This window comes from Melanotaenia boesemani, chromosome 5 (assembly GCF_017639745.1).
Source record: "Melanotaenia boesemani isolate fMelBoe1 chromosome 5, fMelBoe1.pri, whole genome shotgun sequence".
NCBI classification, from domain to species: domain Eukaryota; kingdom Metazoa; phylum Chordata; class Actinopteri; order Atheriniformes; family Melanotaeniidae; genus Melanotaenia; species Melanotaenia boesemani.
The window spans coordinates 4,616,404-4,637,073 of record NC_055686.1 but is presented as its reverse complement, the minus strand read 5'-3'; the positions used below and the strand labels follow the sequence as shown (position 1 = coordinate 4,637,073).

At 43.4% G+C, this 20,670-nt stretch overlaps 2 protein-coding genes across 3 annotated transcripts in view; both read right to left on the bottom strand.

The window, feature by feature from the left end:
• The window catches only part of LOC121640415, a 601,409-nt gene that overhangs the window by 354,728 nt on the left and 226,011 nt on the right, over nucleotides 1-20,670 (bottom strand). The window contains exon 13 of the mRNA XM_041986133.1: nucleotides 19,525-19,848. Within this exon, the coding sequence (XP_041842067.1) occupies nucleotides 19,525-19,848 (324 nt within the window). The remainder of the gene's footprint in view (nucleotides 1-19,524; nucleotides 19,849-20,670) is intronic.
• Nucleotides 8,303-11,421, bottom strand: LOC121640445 (zinc finger BED domain-containing protein 4-like). 2 transcript variants are annotated; one of them, XM_041986201.1, is made up of 3 exons: nucleotides 9,937-11,421; nucleotides 9,570-9,890; nucleotides 8,303-9,448 (listed from the first exon to the last, which is right to left on the bottom strand). In XM_041986201.1, the coding sequence occupies exons 1-3, from the start codon at nucleotides 9,956-9,958 to the stop codon at nucleotides 9,054-9,056; spliced, it is 738 nt and encodes a 245-aa protein (XP_041842135.1). In that variant the 5' UTR covers nucleotides 9,959-11,421; the 3' UTR covers nucleotides 8,303-9,053. The 2 variants fall into 2 exon arrangements, with proteins under 2 accessions (XP_041842135.1, XP_041842134.1); XM_041986200.1 differs by having other exon boundaries at nucleotides 9,570-11,421.

The following is a 20,670-nucleotide window of genomic DNA, read 5'->3' as shown; positions in this document are numbered from 1 at the left end:
ACTGTGGTTTTGATTTACGAAGGATTGATCATTTTCCATCTGATCTCTCTCTGAGGAAATAGATGAGGAACAAATGTTCTTTTTTCTCCACAAACATCATGTTTCTGCTGAAACTTTTGTGGCAGAAGAAGAATGAAAGCAGTGAACTATTAAATGAGTCTGGTAGCAGCACCTGCAGCAGCGTCCTCACACTGGATCATGTTCCAGTGTTTGACTCCCACTTTCTGATCACTGATCAATAAGCCAACACTGATCAAATACTCAGTGTGGGAGAAACCAGCTAAACAAAATATTCTTCTGTTTTCTGCAGCGTATCATGTTTAGTTGTGAGACCTGGTTATAAATTCCATATTAACTTGGCAGTTCATGATTTTCCCTTGTCTCAATACAGAGAAGAAGAAAATCTCTCCTTCATTAACCAAATAACTAAGTCAGCTTTTAACATGTAAGAAGGATTAAAAATAATACATTTCTCTTTGATTTATAAAGTTATAAAAGTAAAGAAAAAATGGTGAAATTCTCAAGTAAAGCAGACATAATGTGAGTTGTCTTCACTATAAATCAACAGTCTGAAACTGTGTTACCGTGAGGCAACGCTGCCCTCTGGTGGTCAAAGTGGAATTGTTCTCTAGAGATTGAGCTGTGAGGAGGACCAATGCTCTGCTGGATGGACTGAGAGGAGAAAAATGATGGATGGAGAGAACCAGCATCAGTTTTGTCTCCCTCATCAGGACTGAGTCTACAGGTCACATGACCCTCCACAGTGTTACCAGGTCTGATGAAGGTCTCTACAGGTGAACCTTCTGGGTCATCAGATCCAGACTTACCGTCTGAATCTGGGCCTGTTGAACTGATGTGAGCTGATCTCAGGGACACATTTCACTCCAAGCTGAACTCATACAGATATTTATTGCAGCATTTTCTTATTTCATAACCACATTTAATGCTGCACATAACAAACAGGATGCAATAGTCTTTAGAACGAGGGGAAACTCCTGTTAGTTTGAACATCAAACACAAAAACCTGAACCCAGCAGACAGATGAAAACCACTTTCCCAACATGTAGCATCAGTGGTCCACAGCTCCACGTTTCCTCCCTCTGAATAGTGGTTAGTACCTGCTGCAGCATCAAAGGACTCCAAGAGTGACGTGTCTCGCCTTGCAGCACCTGTCCCGCTAATCTCCTCCTCTTCCTCATCATAATTTAATTATATTCTGTGTTCTGGTCGACTCTCAGATGTTTCAGGAGGTTTGTGGTGCTGCTACAACATCTCTATGTCTTCACACACACATCATACATCACACCGTTGCTGTTCAGCTCCACACGTGAGGCTACGACCTGAGTGAGAGATGCTGCTGCGCCCCTACGCTGGGCCACTTCACATAGGACTATGGCAGGCGGAAGAAAAAGTAGTTCCTGCCAATTGGGTACAATTTAGAGAAGATCCGGATATTCTAGTTACTTTCCACTGTATCCTAGTTCATGATAGACTTCATTTTCACCCCAAATCAGTAAAATATCGATATTCTAACATGATAATCGATTCTAGAACATAAAAAGCTGGTATCGGTAGTATCGATATTTTGGAATCGATCAGCACATCACTAGTTTAACCCTCTAAATGCCGGTTTGAATTATTGCATATTTATTGCTAAACAAGACAAAAACTGAATGATTTTCTACATAATATCAGGGGGATGGGTCAGATGTTACGGTGAGGGAACATCTGGAAAGTTCCCTCTCCTCTTCCTCCAGATGTTACGGTGAGGGAACATCTGGAAAGTTCCCTCTCTTCCTCCAGATGTTACGGTGAGGGAACATCTGGAAAGTTCCCTCTCTTCCTCCAGATGTTACGGTGAGGGAACATCTGGAAAGTTCCCTCTCTTCCTCCAGATGTTACGGTGAGGGAACATCTTGGAAGTTCCCTCTCCTCTTCCTCCAGATGTTACGGTGAGGGAACGTCCTCCACGATGCTGGAAAGTTTGGTCCAGAGTGAGACCTCTGTCACAGTTAACAGGATCTACGGCAGGACGCCTTCATGACTCTAAGAGTCTAAAACAAACAACAACAAGATGCTGGAGTCCAAAACACACAGCTGATCAACATGTGACATCACACTGACTCCACTCTGACATCACTGATCACTACTGATCAATACTACGTCTGCAGGCTGGAACAAGTCCTCTCTTCATCCATCGTCCATCAGATCCTTCACTGATATTTTCTCTCTGATCCAAAGTCAGATTGGATCAATAATCAAAGATCAGACTGATTGATCAGCCATCAGAGGAGTCGGATCTGCTTCTGTTCCTGATGTCCTCTGATCCTGGACCTGAACTCTCCCTACAGAGGAGACAGAAGACAGTCAGACAAGAAAACAAACAAACAAACAAACAAACAAACAAACAAAACAAACCTTTAACTTTCAGCTGAACTGTTTTATGTCTCATGAGAGCTTCTCCCCTCAAGACTGTACATCTGTACCGTCCACTGTCTCCATGTTTGGGATGATCCAGAGTCAGAATGAAGTCTCCAGTTTCCAGAGGATCTTGATTCATCTTAGTTCTGCTTCTGTAGACCTGGTCCTGGTCTTCAGGTTGATCAGAACTGTCCTGGTATACGTGGACCATCATTTCTGGTTTAGGTTCAAAGCGCCACCACTTTACTTCAGCGTCTCCAGGCAGGTCTGGTGTAGTTCTGAAGGGCAGCAGGACAGACTCCGCCCCCTCCTCCACCTCCACCTGACAGTCTGAGAGAAGAAGAAAATCAGCTGATCAGCTTATTGATGAGTGATCAGAAAGTGGGATCAAACAGTGAGTGAAGATCAGATGATCAGTGTGAAGAAGCTGCTGCAGAAGCAGATCCATGAAGAAGTGAGTGGATTTAAAGCTGCAGCTGCTCTTTCTTCTTCTTCACATCACAAACATCATGTTTGCAGAGAAGAAGAGAAACTGGATCAGTGAAGAGACTCCAGCTTCACATCAACATCACATCTGAGAAGCAGCTTTCCAGCCTCATTTCTTCCCATCAAACAGCAGCTTTGATTCTCACTGGAGTCCCACTTTACTCCAGTTTACTGTCAAATGATGATCAATGAATCCAGATCAATCCCAGTGGAAGATGCTGCTGACCAGACTGACCTCAGATCTGCTGCTTCCTCCAACAAACTGCATCTCTGACTGGATTTGTTCCATCAGTCCTGGTGGAAGATGGAGCATCTTTGCAGGATGAAGCAAACGTGACAAAGCTTCAGTCTGAGAGCAGAACCACAGCTTTCAGTCACAAATCTCTCCTGATCCACATTCAGCCCAACTTCTGGACTTTAGGACTACATGAATCTTCATTAAAACTAGGTTTAATATTTAGTCTGTAAACAGAGGAAATATGATCATTTCTACCTATTTCAGCTTATTTCCACCACACAGGATTCTGTGCTGTTCTATGTTTAGATTCCCGACGTTCTGGATCAGACCATGTAGACGTTTTCTGTAAAGGCTGATATGCAGAGATGGATCCATGCTGGATCTCATGGCCAAAGACGGCGCTGTGCCAGACGGTTCGCCTGTTGCAGCAGCTCCAGTGTTGAATGTGTTTTATTGTTGTTTTCCTCTCGTATTAGTTTTTTCTACACCAGCCAAACGACACGATTAAAACACTATTGCTTTCAAACTTTGCTCGTGGTCTCTGCTTTCCTCGTTCCTGGTGACTGAGGAACAGGAAGCGCTATGGAGAAACTTCGTTTTCCACCAACTAAACACACATGGTTTGGATTTGGAGAAAAAAGACAAAGTAACTGGAACAAGATACGCATGCTAGACGTCCTTACCTTCATTCCTTCCTTCCTTCCTTCCTCTTCCTTCCTTCCCTCTCATCACATAAGTGGGTCATTCCAAATTTAGAGGACAATTTGGGCATGGAAACATTAGAAAAATAAACTATTTAAGGATTTTTTTTAGCATGTATTTTAGAAAACAGCATAATAAATAAACAAAATTTATTTGTCCAGCTTTGGTATAAAAATATACTATTTATTCGATGTTTTATTTGGTGTGCACCATGTTTAGTACAACCCTGTTATGAATACTTAGTTACCGCAAAATGACACACACACACACACGCATATCACACATCTAAGTGTGTGTGTGTGTATATATATATATATATATATATATATATATATATATATATATATATATATATATATATATATATATATACATTTTGCTCACCAAAATAGATGTTTGCTGTAACATTGTGAATACTTTGGTAATTGATCTGTGCTTCCACTAACTTGCATCCCTACATACTTCTGTCCTGACCTTGACGTTCCAGGTTGAGAAATGACTGAAGATTCTGGGCTGACTGGAGGGTGTTTAAACCTCCAAGTAAAGTTTTCCTAGCATTACACCTCTTGCGAGCCTCTCCAGTTCTTTCTCTGGGCACGCTGATCTCTCAAACTGCAGTCTTTTTGCCTTTTTTCTGTCCTTTTTCTACATCTTTCCTCCATTTCTCTCGATCTCTTTCTAAGTACTGCTGTCTCCTCTGTTCATCAGCATCACGCCTGCACGGTACCGTCTCTGTTTTTCAGCAGCACTGAGTGGCGTGCAGGAACTGTGCATAAATACATTTTAAAAACATAAAGTCTATTGTAAATATTCAGGACATATATAACTTACAGTTAAAAACATTTACAGTAAAACAGCTGAATTCATGTTCAGTTAATAATCCAGGAAGTTTTTGCCAAATTGACATTATGCTGCCAGGTGGCAATAAAACGAAAAGAGGGGCTAGTCATATAATAAATACTACAGTAATACTTTTAAACAAGCATATGATGCTAAATTATACACACATTTAATCTTACTTTAGGTAATGGATTGGCCCTTCTGAGTGAAATGAAATAGATGCAACCCTGTTCCTGCAATTAAAGTAACAGGGTTGAAAATCAATGCTAACGTTAGCTTGTATTTAGCTAGCTGTGAAATGTAATGTTACTGTTAACATTGAGGACAGAGAGGAACATCGCCAGAGTCCACTCATTTCTCTCCCTTGCCAGCACAGAGGTGCTGATGCTTTTATTTCTAGTAGATTTGATTACTGTAATGCCCTGCTCTCTGGTCTTCTTAAAATGTCCATCTTAAACTTACAACTACTTCAGAACTCAGCGGCACGAGTTCTGACGAGGACCAGAGGGCGGGAACACATCACACCTGTTTTAAAATCGCTGCATTGGCTCCCCGTGTGTTTCAGGATTTATTTTAAGGTTCTTTTAGCAGGTTATAAATGTCTTAATGGTCTTGGGCCATCTTATTTATCAGGTCTTCTTTTAAGTCAGGAATCCTCGCGGGCCCCTGAGGTCCTCTGATACTGGTCTTTTAGTTGTTCTAGGCCTCGTTCTATTGTTACGGCCCTCATCTGTGGAACAGTCGGCCTGAGGGCCTCAGGGCTGCAGAGAAAGTGTACATTTTTAAAAAGAGGCTTAAGACCTACCTTTTTAGCTTAGCTTTTAACTAAATTTAATTTGAGCGTCATTTATTTTATTTTTATTTATTTATTTTATAAAATATTATAAAATGGGAGTCTCGTGTTGTGTGAAAGACTGCCATAATAAGTCACGCGATAAAAAATGTAGAAAAGTAGCTACAACGCAGTGGTGAAGGAACGACATCACTTTCAACACCATCTCCCTTCATACGTGTTTGCTCTTGACATTTTCATAAAGGCAAGTAGTTTTTTGTTGTTTCCGTTGTTTTTATTGCCTAAGTAATGTTAATGAATAAGCTTTATTTGGCTTTCTGAAGTTACAATATTCACATTGTTTAACTTTACTTGTAAACTACAGACAAAGAGGGAGGGAAATAGAAATGGGTTAATCTGTTTGTGTTTGATCAGTTTATTTTGTTTAATCATCTTTATATAAAACATCACAGAGTGAATGATTTTAAGGATGCAGGTTGATGGGTATTTTTCTATCATAAAATAAGACACAAAGAACTCAGAGTGAAGTCAGCTTCATCATGATGGGGAGAGACGGTGGTTCAGCACTCAGAGAGTGTCTGGTGTCAACTCCGAAGTCTCAACCCCAGAGCAGCCTCTTTATTGAGCAGAAATTGCACTTCAGTAGAGCAAGCAAAGTTCAAGCAAAGTTCAAACAAGGAAACACATCAGCATACAACACTTTATGACCCTTATCGCACAGCGCAGTGACCGCCATATCCTGTCCTCTGCAGGGCGGGTGAGACCGCAAATCATTACCCAACCTTAAGGGAGAAACTTTAAACTGTCAACTTCTGCTTACTCTAACACAGGTAAATACCAAGAGTGCTCTGAGAGATCTGATGGGATGTTAATTGGTTGGATTAAGTGGTTAAGATTGTGAAATATAATGGAAACATCCAACGTTAACTAGTTTTTTAATAACAACAAACATGTGATTGCAGGTCAACCAGCTTAAGAAATGATGGAGGCTCAGATTGTTCACCATCACTGCTTCTGGGACACACACCAGTTACACCCACAAACGAAGAAGACGGATCAGCTGAGGAAAGAGATGCTGCAAGAAGCAGAGATGGAGTCCACCAGGATGCAGACCCTGGAAAATTACAGACCATGAAGAAAACACCTGATGCTGGAGAAGATGGTGATCAGCTGATCAGAGGATAAGACACATGATGACGATGATGTGTGTGTACAGTCAGACAGTTGGAAGATTTTTTTATATTATTTGTGCAGCAAAAATGTGCATTTTTTTGTTTTTGTACATGACTTAAACATGAATATTAAAGTGTGTCAAAGACATTTTTGAAGTCTTTTGACTTTTCATTGCCTCTTAAGAACATAAATAGCCAGTGTCAGTTTTGATAATGAAAATTACATTAAATTTCGATTACATTAAAAAATCTTGTGGAGATAAACACCGAACAGAAAACATGATTGTTAACCAGATGAGAAAGTTGACAGTTTTACTTTTTCATACAAGTTTTAATTTAAATTCTCAGTCAGAATTAACAGTAGCAGCACAACGGTAAACAGATAAAATTTCTATAAAAGAAAATACAGAACATGCTCACGTGATATAATAAAAACACTGAAGTTGTGGCAAAATATCTTCAAGTAATGTAGAGAGAGAATGTCACATTTTTGATGGCAATGTTAACACTGAAACAATATAATGAGCAGTGATGTGCGGTGAAGTTTATGGTTAGTGAGGCACTGATTTACAAATGTAAGAACTAAAAAGAGCATCTTATTTCAATATTCATTCAACAGCATGCAACTACTAGTAATGCTTCATATCCTATCAGCATTACTCTTTTAATTACACTCACACACCCACTGTTACTAACTCTTCAGTGAGAAAAGTAGTTACTGGTTGTCCTAAAGTCTTTACAAATTGCTAAATGTCATCATCTAATGTGCATAATAGCCTGGTACATGGATGCTGCTGTGGAGAGGAATGTCATGGGAAAGGAAAACATGGACGAAAAGACAAGCTAAAAATGTTTAAAAAGGCAAAACTAATAAAAATAAAACAAATTCTTTGGTTAATATTTTCTTTCATTCTAGTTTAATTTTATTAAGTGTAGTTTTTTTTAATTAGGAGGCTGCAACATTTCACAACACTTGTTTTCCTCCACACTCTTCATTAATAGACATTATTATCTGACGGTAAGCCAGCACGAGATCATCCTGCAGCAGCTTTGAACGTTTCATTTTCAGCCTGGTCATTAAACAGGTGATCATCTCCTGCTTTGAATGCAGCTACAGCTGCTGCCAGAAGCCTCTTCTGATTGCTTTTGGACAGGAGGGGCCTGCACAGCAGCACCCACTCCTCATTGAAAAGAATAAACTACTTTCATATAGGTCAGTCTACAAAAGTCTCCAATACTGAAAAAGGCTGCTAATTTGGTGTGTGAGTGCGCCCCCTTGAGGTGAGACAAAATACTGTTTGCCTCACCTGCTGACTTTTCTCTGCACTTTATTGTACGATAAACGTGAATATTTCTCTCACAAATACATTAAAGACACAAATTTCACTTAGGAATTCCAAAGGGATTAATAAAGTATTTCGGATTCTGATCTGATTCTGAAGACATTACACAGACTGTAGAGAGTCATGGTGTATAACAAATATTTCTGTAAAGTTGATGTTGGCGATATGCTGAGGAGCAGAAAATATGGAAAATATTAATATTTATTGTATGATTTTTTTTCTTTATCATGCCAGTGAGGGGGAGGCCACTCCAGTGATGACAGCTGAAACACAAATAAAAAAACATCGCCATACCTTCTGCCAGAGATGGGAGTAAGTCCCATACATGCAAGTCTCAAGTAAGTCACAAGTCTTAGCCCTCAAGTCTCAAGTAAGTCCAAGTCGTCTCTATGGGAGGATCAAGTAAGTCAAGTCCAAGCAGAGCTTTAGTCAAGCAAGTCAAGTCGAGTCACGAGTCAAGTCATTAGATTTGTCTGTATTTCACCAAACCTGTTTTTCAGAGTCAAAATCTTTTTTATGTAAGCTGACAAGTAAATGAATCAGCTCAACATGAATGAATTCAAAACAGCAAATTTTTATTTTAATTTTGAATGAGACAGAGAGAGAGAGCACACAACAGGAAGAAAGGACAATGAACAGTAGTTGTGTCTGCATGTTTTAACCAGTTAACTACCAATGACTTTTATAAACTATTTGTATCATGTTTCAGAAATCTGGATACATACACTTGCCTCCATTCATTCTGTATAATATGAAATACCATTATCACTTATGTTATCCTGAGTCAGAAAACAACAGTTGTTTTTCATTGTGTGTGTGTGTGTGTGTGTGTATGTGTGTGCGTGCGTGCGTGCGAATGAGTGAAGCACTGTAGCTAAATGTGCACACATGTTCAAATACTGAATTGCTCATTTTGGGGTCGGGTATCTGTGGCAACGATCACATACGGTATATGAAAAGAAACATAGGAACAGTTAAAATGTGCTTAATTTAACAAAAGTGTGAAACAATGTGAGCCTACAGTAACAAAGCATCAGAATATCTTGACTTGTGAGCAATTACCAGTGGCCATTACACTTGCAAAAAATTAAACTAGTTAAAACCTTTGCACTGAGTTGTGACCGATGGGGTCTCATGATCACACTACCATGGCTAAACACACGTTCAACCGGGGCACTGGATGCAGGGATATGCAACAGTCTTACCACAACCTTGAAGAGAGAAGGAAGGGTGTGTCTGTTCAGTGTCCAGAAGTGGAGGCAGTCCTGTCCACTACAAATGTCCAAGAAGTGTGTGAGCTGCATATGAGGTGTTGAAGCGGAGTCCTTCTTTTGTCTCTTGTTGTGGTAGGATGCAAAGAGGCTTGACTGAGGCTCTGTCGCCTGGACCTCTTCTTCCTCTTCTATGCGTGTGTTTGTTGGAGTGACTTTCACCGCTTCTTCCAGAATCAAGTCTTGAGCAAAAGCAAAAACAATATCACTCAATCACCAAATAATACGATAATGTGTATATACTGTAATATTTTTTATACATGGGTTAACTTGACATGTATTTACTATAAAGTTGTAACATACCTTTGATCATCTTTGATACCTCCTCCTTAGTGTTGTCAGGGACCAAAACATCATGTGTGACCCACATGCTGCCAAAAGAAGGATCCAGCATGGCTGCCTTCAGATACAGTGGGTCAGAGAAGGGCAATGGCTGGCAATCAGATGATGAGTTTTCTGCCATCTTCACATTTACGAAAATCCCCTTGAACCTCCTTTGAAGAGATGTCTGTAAGGTTTTGATGAAGGCCCCCAAGTAGCACATAGTGCCTTTTAAGTGTTCCAGATGGTGGTTGAGGGAGAGGACACAGGGAACCACTGCACTTATGGTCACCACTTTTTCACCTTGAGTGAGGTCGGTGGCCTGGGCAAAAGGTTCAAGCACACGCACCAACTCTTGAATTTGACTCCATTCTCTTGATGTGAATGCTGTCTCTTTGTGGCCAGACTCTTGAAGAATGGCTGTGAGCTTTGTGGAGTCACATTTCAGTACCGCTTTCAACTGCCTAAGCGTTGAGTTCCAACGTGTGACAACTGAGGAAGGGATGCCAGATTGCCCAAACTCTCTCTCAAAAATGTCCTTGAACGAAGTGCTGCTGTGGAGTAAATTGCTCAGTTTGCAGGCCTTTGCAAGAGCTGCATTAGCTATTTTTGTGTCTTTTAAGCCATCCCCCACAACTAACTGCAGCGTGTGGGCAAAACACTGCTGTCTTGTCTGAGATTTAGCTTGGAGAAAAAGATCCACTCTCTCTTGGTCTTCGACTGGCAAGTCAGTCCACAAGTTGTCGTCCTCAACTCCTTCATCATCGTCATCCTCTTCATCTCCATGTTGTGGAAAACAAGTGCTGAATGCTTTTCTCATATTTGCAGCATTATCGCATATGATGTGCAATAGCTTCCTTTTGATTTGGTACTCTTCACATATTTGCTCAAATTCCTCACATATTCTTTCCCCTGTATGGGAACCGCTGAACCTCTTACAAGCCAGCAAAGCAGATTTCAGGACTATTCCACCACCTTCTCCATTATCCAACCAGTGAGCAGTAACTCCTAGGAAGCCCCGCATTTTCCGATCTGACCATATGTCAACTGTGACTGATAGATTTTCAGCATTTGCAAGACTGTTCTTCAGTTTTGTCTGCTTTTCCAGCATTACACCATCCAGTTTTGAAGTAAGAGTTCTTCGGCTTACAGGGTTGTACCTTATGTCAACAACAGACATGAAGCGCCGGAAACTTGGGTGTTCTATGACAGACAATGGCAAGTTGCAATCAATAACCAGGTCTAAAAGTATTGAACGTGTGATGGCGTTCTGCTGGGGATGGCTAGTACTGTAGTGTTGCTTGTTGCTTGTGATGAACTGGGAGATCTGGGGCTGACTTGAGTCTGTCAAAGGAGCTGCTTTTGAGCGAAGGTACTCTTCGTATCTAAACATTTGGGACAGAGGGGGGAGAGAAAAGATACATTTTAAATTCATGTATTCGCTGCACACAGCTTGCCATTACTGCCTACAAAGGAGTCACAACATCTGAAAGTAAAGTTTTAATATAGCCTCATTGCATGCATACATAGATATTTAGAAAGCACACTAGTCAGTTTTGGTGTTTAAGCTCAGGAATGCATATGCATTGTATGGTCAGGAAAAGAGAACTAGTTCAAATTTATGTATGCAGTTGTTTTTCTTCCCGTCTAAATTAGTGCCTTAATTAGCTCTTTTTTTGACCATTTGTGTTTGCATCAATGAGCTTAAACACCAAAACTTCCATAACGTCTGAAAATAAAGTTTTAAATACATATAGACTCATTCTAGGCAAGCAGTTTTGGTGTTAAAACTCAGGGCTGCAAATAGGGCTGCAACGATTAGTTGACGCTGTCGACAATAGTCGACAATAAAAATAGTCGACAACAAATTTAGCCGTCGACTATTGTCGTTGGAAAAAAAACTACAGAGTGAGACATCGTCTTCTAGTCCTATCTCTGCTGAGAGTTACACAATGCACATGCGCAAAGAGGGAAAAGAAAAACTACACAGTGAGACATCATCTTCTTTTCTTATCTCTGCTGAGAGTTGCACATGCGCAATAAAGTCTGCCAGGGGAACAATATGGCGGTGGACTAGGGAACAAAACGGCGGTGGAGAACGTCAAAAGTCTGGGATAACTTCATGTTAAACTTACAAAATAAATTAAATACATATGAGATTTGTAAAGCGGACCTTGTGTACAACGGAAATACGTCTGCAATGCTTAAACATTTAAAAAGGGGAGGCACGTCGGACTTACATAATTTCATACAAGATTTTAAGGCTGAAAGTGAAATAAGATCCATTTATAATAATCATGATACATAATCCGATTGGTCGACTAGTCGTTCTAATAGTCAGTGACTAATCAACCATCAGAATAGTCATTAGTTGCAGCCCTAGCTGCAAACGCAAAAGAGAGTGTGTGTGATGCACACAAAGGGCTATGCAAAACAGCCAACAGAAAGGAAGGCAGAGGCATTTAAGGAGGCACTAAATTAGACTTCATATAACATAAGGACAAGATGGGAAGAGAAACAACTTTGCCTGGCGTCAATGTTGAACATGTGCCCTAACATTACCTACAATGCACCATAATCATAACATCTGAAAAAAAAAATATGTACTAGGAATCAATACGTTTTTTTCCAGATGTTATGACTGCAATGAGGTTACACTATAACCTCATTATTATAAGTTACCAAAACCACATTACAGGTATTAGTGGTAATAGATATTTAGGCGGGTATGCTAACATTAGCCAGTTCTGGTGTTACAGCTAAATTAGTTAGCACTAACGTTAGCGCTGCTTGCAGCTACTGCCACTTTTTTATTTTTAGCTAAAGTAAAAAATCATTGATAAGAAAAATATTAACGTATTAACACAAAAAAAATAATCAGGACGTTAATCCTCTAGCTTTTAACCTAAGTTACGTCATGTTACTCACCTTTCTTTATGAGCGTGTCTTGAAATGTCGGATGAAATTCGACGTAGTGCTTGCAGTATCACTAACTTTAACATTGCAGGGTGTTGCATGTCGCTCCTCTTTTATTTGCTGTTGTCTGGTATCTTTGAATCCAAAATGTATTATTTTCTGGATGGTGTTGGTCAGATGTGCCCTCCACCTTCCTGCTGATCAGCACTAGACTCGTGCAGGCACGTCGCGTTGTGTGAGGAGAGGGGTATGCCAGGTTTGCTGATATGCAGCAGGTCAGGAGCACTTGCTCACAATAAAGCAACGTCGATCTAATAATTTTATTTATTTATTTTTTAAACAAAACATGTTTTAACAAGACACGTTTGTCATGTGACTTTGCAAGTCACATGACAAAAGTCAAGTCACGTCGATGTCAGGAATGGCAAGTCAAAGTCAAGTCAAGCTTTTTTTAATGTTGATCAAGTAAGTACAGTCACAAATCTGGCGACTCGAGTCGGACTCGAGTCAAGTCATCGACTCGAGTCCCCCCACCTCTGCCTTCTGCCATACAGAGGTTTCTGCTCTTGTGTGAGCTTGCCGCCTGGGTCCTAAAGCGATACCTACACCAACAAGGTGGGAGGCGATTTAGAATGCCAGTACATACACTTCACAGCAGCCTTTAAGCCATTCACCTACCGAGCCAGGGCGCACACTGCAAATCAGCGAAGACGAACACAAGCACAAACCTGCCGCTGTAGCGTTCCGGCTCTCTTTATACCAGCCATTAATCACCGAGCCGGTGTGCGCAGTTTGCTTACCTGGGCGTAGCTCGGTACTTCCGGTTACATTCCACCCCCCAGTTGTTAAATTGGCGGCCCGACAATGTTCCAAACCCAAGGCCTAAACCATGCTACAGCGGAGCCAATTACCCATGTGACTGGGAGAGCTGCAGCCGCCATAACGCTGCCACCTGCCGGAATCGGCAGATGATATGGATTATGATGCTTACCGGCATTCGACCTGGTAGATCGCCTCAGGGTAACCTGAGGCTGACAACCCCCAGCCGATTCACCTAAAGGCGGTGCGGCCGTAATAGCCTCTCTGGGGGCGATGCCGTCCCGGACAGGCACCAGCCCCCTATCAATGAGTGGCATATGCTCCACTGCCGCCCACACCCCATCTTAAACATCAGATTCAGCTGGTGAATGTTCCAATTTCATAATGGAAGCGGGGTGGATTATGATGGGTACTAGTTTCAACATGGTGCAATGTATATGTCGCACTTCTGTCAGCCGATGTACTGGTGCCACCCCATAGACCTGACCCCCCTGATCAGGCGAGGTAACCACTTCCCATACGTTGGGGCCCATGCGGTCCTGTATCTTGTTCCGCCCACAGTGAGAGTTGTCCCGGAAATAAACCTTTGCCCCGACCGGCAAAACTCCATCATCACTCCGCTTGTCAGCCCTCTCTTCACGCAACATAGCAGCTCGTTTCGTCCTGTCCCTCGCACTCTCTATCATCGCTCCTCTGATGGTCATACACCCAAGTACAAACCTCCCCTCTGGTGGGCTCCTCAACCCGCCCTAATAAAAAGTCAACCGGCAGCTGAGGCTCTCAGCTGAACTTCAGTAAATAGGGAGAGTATCCCGTGGTCTGATGAGGTGTAGTATTATAACTAAAGAGCAGCTGCGGAAGATGTTCTGGCCAGTAAAGTTTTTGTTCTGGAGGTAGGGTACGAAGGAGGTCATGAAGTGTCCGGTTAAACCGTTCACACTGGCCCATTGCGCTGGGGGTGGTACGGGGTGGTCCTGGACTTCTGAATACCATACATGGCGCACAGCTGGCGAATTATCTCACCCTCGAAATTCCGGCCCTGGTCAGTGTGCAGTCTGGATGGTATTCCATATTTATAAAACCACTCCCTGGTGAGGATGTCAGCCACAGTGGACTCTAGTGGGAATAGCCAAAGTGGATTTGAAAAGACATCAGTCATCACCAATACATTTTCCCTTCCATCCCTAGCTGGCTCCATTAGCGTAAAATCTATGGCCAAAATGTCATTAGGTCTGGCTGCCAGCAGGTGACCCATAGGGGCCCTCAATTGTGGCCCTGTGTCTCTTGCCAGTGTACACCGCTTGCATCTCTGGCACCAGTCCTTGATCTGTTGCCCCATACAGCATCCATAGCACCTCTGGCGAATTAACTCTGTTGTGCGCTCAATGCCCCGGTGTCCGTGGTAAGTGTGGAGCTGTTGGAATACCTCTTCCCTATGGCTCTCTGGGAGCACCAACTGCAAACCACTTTGCCCTGGACAAGGCATCCAAGGACTCCTCAATCCTTGGCAGTGGGAAGGCGTCCTTGCGTGTCTTGCCATTTAGCAGCCGATAATCAACACACAATCTCAAGCTGCCATCCTTTTTCCGGACCAACACCACAGGGGAAACGTAAGGGCTGCAGCTCTCCCGTATCACCTGGCTGTCCAACAGCTTACGTATATGTGCCCTAACCTCATTGTAATCGGAAGGGGGGATTCGTCTGTAACGCTGCCTAATGGGCACCTCGTCAAGAAAGGGGATGTCATGTACCAACAGATTAGTGCACCTGAGGTCGAGGTCAGATGTAGCAAAAACAGTCGCCCGATTCAACAATTGTGCCCTGACCTTTTCCTGGTCTGGTGCTGAAAGTGCCGTCAAGTCCAATGCGCCGATCTGTTCCTCCACTGTACTGACCCGAATCTCTTGGGCGGTGACTGTAGCCGTAACGCTACCCCATTTGCTGCTCTACCAAGGAAACCCCTGATGGAAGGTTAACAATTTCTGCACACTTAGGGTTCCTAATAGGGCGATGAGGTTGTAAAACCACATCTGTCTCACCCACATTCACTACTGCAGCTGTACTATGCCTTTATCCACCGTCACCCATAGCTGGGGAATTAATATTCCAGTGGGGCAAGGACTGATCCTGTCCGAGGGGTTCAATTAGCGTAGAGGCCGCCTGCTCACTAAACAAAAATGAGCATGTTGCCGTAACCCACTTTACAGTGCCCCCAGGGATAATGACTGGATGTCCCACTCGCGCTAAACCAGACTGGGGGCATCGGGGGTGCAATTGAACGGAGTGGCATTGCTGCAAAGCCTTTTGCCACAACAGGGGGGCTTGCTTGATCACCGAGAGATTGAACAAATCAGAGCCATACTGGCTAAAAAGCTCCTGGTAACACTCCCTGATAACATTCATCCCTAGCACCCCCGAAGTCTCTGAAACCCCTGGCCCCGGCGGGTCCTTCACTACCAAGATGCCTCGGCGCGGGATAACTCTATCAAAGACCTTTACATCTAACTCCACATATCCTTGATAGGGTATTTCTAGCCCGTTAGCTGCCCATAACTGCAACCAACGACAGGGCCTAGGGGCAGCCTGAAAATGCTTGGTAAAGAAGCTCTCCATTACCGTAGCAACCATCGACCCTGTATCCAGCAAGAAGTTAGCCATTATGTCTCCTAAGTGCACAATTACCTGGGGACAAGGGGACACCAAGCTGGGCACTGAGGTGTGAGCCGATGTGCCAGGCATGGCTGGGTTGACCTTCTCCCCTCTTGGTATTTGGCTCCGGCACTCAGGGGGGAATGAGCCCCCTTACCTCTTGAACGCCTGTTGGTGACCCCATGAAGAAGTGAGGCGTCAGGCTGCTGCACCTGGGGTCTGACAAGGTCGCTATCACAGTCCCGGGCATAGTGGCCATGTCCTTGGCAGCGCCTACATATAATAGTGCTGACCTTTTTTGGCCGGGGGGGGGGCGCCTTTAGGACATCTGCAGGGCAAGCATGTTCTGTGTCAGCTGGTTAATTTGTTCCTGCTGCCTCAACAGCAACTCTCTTAGCTCTGCCACTCCTGTGTCACCCCTATTACTTGACAGTGTGGGTCCCTCAGTTCTCACCGACTGTATTGCACTACCTGAGGGGACGGGATAATCTCCACCCCTGGGACCCTCAGGTCGCCCCTCGTTTTCCCAAAGGATAGCCTCTGCCCTGACGCCCAGGAGACTGGACCCTGGTTTCTGCCGTACCATCCTTTTCAACTCTCTACGCAGGCTCAGATCCAGAACATGTTTGACGAACTGGTCTCTAAGCAAAACAGGTGCATCAATCGTCCTGCCTAAAGCACTACGCTTAATTCTCTCCATGAGACAATACAAGGCTGTGAGAATTCTTGAGGGGACTCTCCTTGGCGCTGTCTCATAGAAAAGAAGGCTCTGTTGCAGAGCTACATAAAACTGCACACAACCATACAAAGCCCGAAGCGCAGTTAAAATTTTCTCTGGATCCTCCCTCTCAGCTATAGGCCTATACCTGATCTCCTCTTTCGCGTCACCCTCCAAATGATCATATATAAAATACGCCTGATCAACTGGCTCCAGGTGTCGAGCTCTAAGGGAGGCTTCAACCTCCTCTATCCAGTCTTCTACCAGGATCCCAGATGATCCCCTAAAGGTCGGACACCTCCTCTCCCAAGGGAGATAACAACACACCGCTGTACCCCAGAGGAACCATCTTGCCTATAGGGGTTTGTTACCCCACTAGGGCCAGCACCAATGGCTGCTGAACTCTCTGGAACCTGCACTTGTTTTAGCTGTTCATTCTCCACGCGCAGTTTCTGGACAAGGTCTCTCAGTTCTTGAACTTCGTCCTCCATGGCCGTAGAATGAGTGAGGGGGTGCTCACATCACTCTGGTTTGTCAGTCATCCACAGCTGCCCTCGGGATCCGTCAACCACACACTGCCATTTTGTTCCAAAAAAAAAAAAAAAAAAAACAACCCAATAGATAATCTCCAAAACCAAAATACCTCTGACAGTACACTAATTGTTGCCAGCCCAACCTAAACATGCTATAATGATCCTGCCTGACAACGCCAGAATGTGACGCGGTCGTAAATTCGCACCAGAGGACGTCAGGCTCCTTGTGCAAACCCTTAACTAAGCCCCAAGGTCTAAATACAAGGACCCCAGTTGATAAAAGATGGCAGAGGCAACTATCCCCTTCAGGATCACAATATTTTATTAACCATAACCAACACAAAAATTAAAAGAGCAGTCCAAGCCAGTGAGGGGGGAGGCCACTCCAGTGATGACAGCTGAAACACAAATAAAAAAACATCGCCATACCTTCTGCCATACAGAGGTTTCTGCTCGTGTGTGAGCTAGCCGCCTGGGTTCTAAAGCGGTACCTACACCAACAAGGAGGGAGGCGATTTAGAATGCCAGTACATACACTTCACAGCAGCCTTTAAGCCATTCACCTACCGAGCCAGGGTGCACACCGCAAATCAGCAAAGATGAACACACGCACAAACCTGCCGCTGTGACGTTCTAGCTCTCTTTATAGCAGCCATTAATCACCGAGCCGGTGTGCCGCGGTTTGCTTACCTGGAAGTGCGTAGCTCGGTACTTCCGGTTACAACAGCTTATAGGTAGTACACACACATTAAGCAGGACACAGACTTACACAGGGTTACTGAGACAAAAATTCACATATTGAGAAAATAGCTGGGTAAAAGTATGCAAAGGACCTTGAAACTGTTCTGGGTACCCAGCAGTGGAAAGCTACTGAGAAGATAATTCAGAGAGAGTGTGATAAGGGAATAATGCAGAAATAGGGAGGATCAAACTTGTTTTGCAGATCTCACCCAAAGAGGAGGTCTGACTGTGGGAAAGAGCCTGGGAGAGAAGTCAAGAAGAGGAACAACGCACCTTGCAAAAATACACATTTACATGAACGCGCACAACATGCACGCACATAGCCACATGCACTGTCTCAGTATAAAATGAGGAGGATAACTGAGGTAGGCTGCTCTTTCTGGCTGAACCTGAGGGACTCTGCACTTCCTGTACTAGAGCTCAGCAGCTAAGGCTAAGATGGACCTCCTCTTAAGAGATATGTATGGCTTTCTTTTTGCTGGCTAAACAAAGAATTGTCAATTCTACTCAATCTCTGGTGTTTTCTGCCTTTCTTTAAAAGTGGATTTTTGAACAGCCAGGTGTGAACAGCTCAACTAAAATGCAGATGGAAATGCAGCGTACAGAGTTCCAGTCACTGAACTCTGGGATGGACTGAAAAGACAAAGTCATCTGGTCTAAGACAGCCCTGAAGAATTTGTTCACTTCCTGACCAGACTCACAAAGCTTTCTGATCCATATGGAGGCATCCTGCAGACCTGGACAACTACTGGGGCACATTGAAAGCAGCTCTGCTGATATTTCTGGATGGACTTCTGTCCAAAGTGTCAGCAGCAGTTAAAAGAAACTGTGTCCTCTCCGGTCCTGTCCAGACTGACTGAATTAAGGAGACCTGACCTTCATGGACAAAACCAGCTGCCCTAAAGTCAGATCCAGGACAGCTAGACACACATAAAGCCCACCTCCCCACGCTCCAACCCCCTCCATACGTCATCACAGGACTGTGGTGCTGAAGAGGTTTTTAGCTGCTCGAATTAAAGTAGAATTGACTTTTACACACTCACAAAGAAATCAGGAGGTTTTCTGCATATTTGGGATGTTCAGAATTCACTGTGTTCAGGTTGTGAGGATTCTTTGTTTCTCCATTTCTGACTTTTATCTTAAATGTTTTAAATAGATGAGAATGGACATGTTGGAATAAAAGTCCATGTTAAAATAAAAAATCTCCATTTTTCCTACATTTTCACTCTTCTTTACAAGATAATTGTAATTTTTATTTTAATTGTTAAATTTTATAATTATATAATATTATAATTATAAAGATATAAGTGGTTGAGCATGATGTTTCCATGTTCCCTGTTTGTGCTTTAAGGTTCTTATTTAATGTCCTGGAAGGTCCAATCAAACAAGAACTCTACGAGCAGCGTTGTGAGACTGCAGCTAAATGCTGAACTCATTCAATCACATTTACTCTCAAACACACACATTTCACTTTCACCTTCTAATCACACTCTGATCAGTATTGATCACAACTGATCAGCTGATTGGAAAAATACTCAAACATCAGATTTAATCCACTGACCTCTGACTGTGAGACGAACTTGTTTCTCCATCAGGATGTTTCCCTCCCTGCTGTAGACGCTGCAGATGAAGGTGGTACTGTCTAAATCTGTGGGGTGTTTCAGAGTCAGACTGAGGTTTCTAGATTGTAGAGGGTTTCTCTCCATCACTGTTCTGGTTCTGTAGAACTGGTGCTGTTCATCAGGCTGGTCAGAACCATTCTGATACACATGGGCTGTGCTGTTATTATCCCTCCACTCCACTTTAGCGTCTCCAGGCAGGTGAACAGTGGTTCTGCAGGGCAGCAGGACAGACTCCGCCCCTGACTCCGCCTCCACCTGGTAGACTGAGAGAAACAAACACCATCAGCTGTACAGACAGCAGCAGCAGCTCTGGTGGTCACATGACCATCTCATCCTGGTCTCTGGGTCTCATGCTGGTGGAGAAATCTCTGTGTTCAGACAGAAGAAGTTCCAGCAGTTTCTTTGAGGACGTGGATCAACCAGGTGACCTGAGCTCACCTGACGTCCGTCACACGTCTGACAGAAACCAGTGAAACCAGTTTCTGATGAAGACCTGTTTTCTTCTTCAGGACATTTGGAGCAGCTACCAAAGAAGAAGTCAGAAGCTGAGGAGGAAGCAATCAGATGAATGGATGAGTGAGGAGAGAGTGGAGTAGATAAAGGTCAGAGAGCTGAGAACTCTCCACTCCTTAAACAGACGCTGGCTGATCCTCCACAGTCTTCATGTCTGACACACATCAGCTCAGAAACATGAAGATCTGATGAGTCTTCTCTGATCTGAACCATCTGAAGCTGAACTCCACCACAACTGAGCTCAGCTCCAGGAGGAACATGTACTGAAGCTGCTGCATCCAGCTGTTTACCACCACAGAAGAAGAACAGCTGCTCCACATGGAGACTCTGTGTGAGATAAATGCAGTGAAGCTTCAACTCTGTTTGGTAAAGTCATGATGTGGAGCTGCTTTACTGGTGAAGGACTCAGTCTGAAGGAGCTTTCCTGACTTCTGGAACAAAACCTGAACTTTCTTTTCACGTTTCTGTCTCAGCTTCTGGAACAAATCTGACTGTCAGAGAACCACAAGAAGAGGGGAGGAGCCAAGATGGCGTCATGTTAAGACATACGTTTTATGTGTCGTAAAATTAAT

Bases quoted from the DNA above. Each gene is read 5' to 3' on its own strand.
- LOC121640445 (XM_041986200.1), bottom strand. From the start codon at position 11,022: ATGAATTTAAAATGTATCTTTTCTCTCCCCCCTCTGTCCCAAATGTTT. The intron at 9,449-9,569 runs GTATGTTACAAC...CTTTTGCTCAAG, and splicing joins GGTATCAAAGATGATCAAAG to ACTTGATTCTGGAAGAAGCG.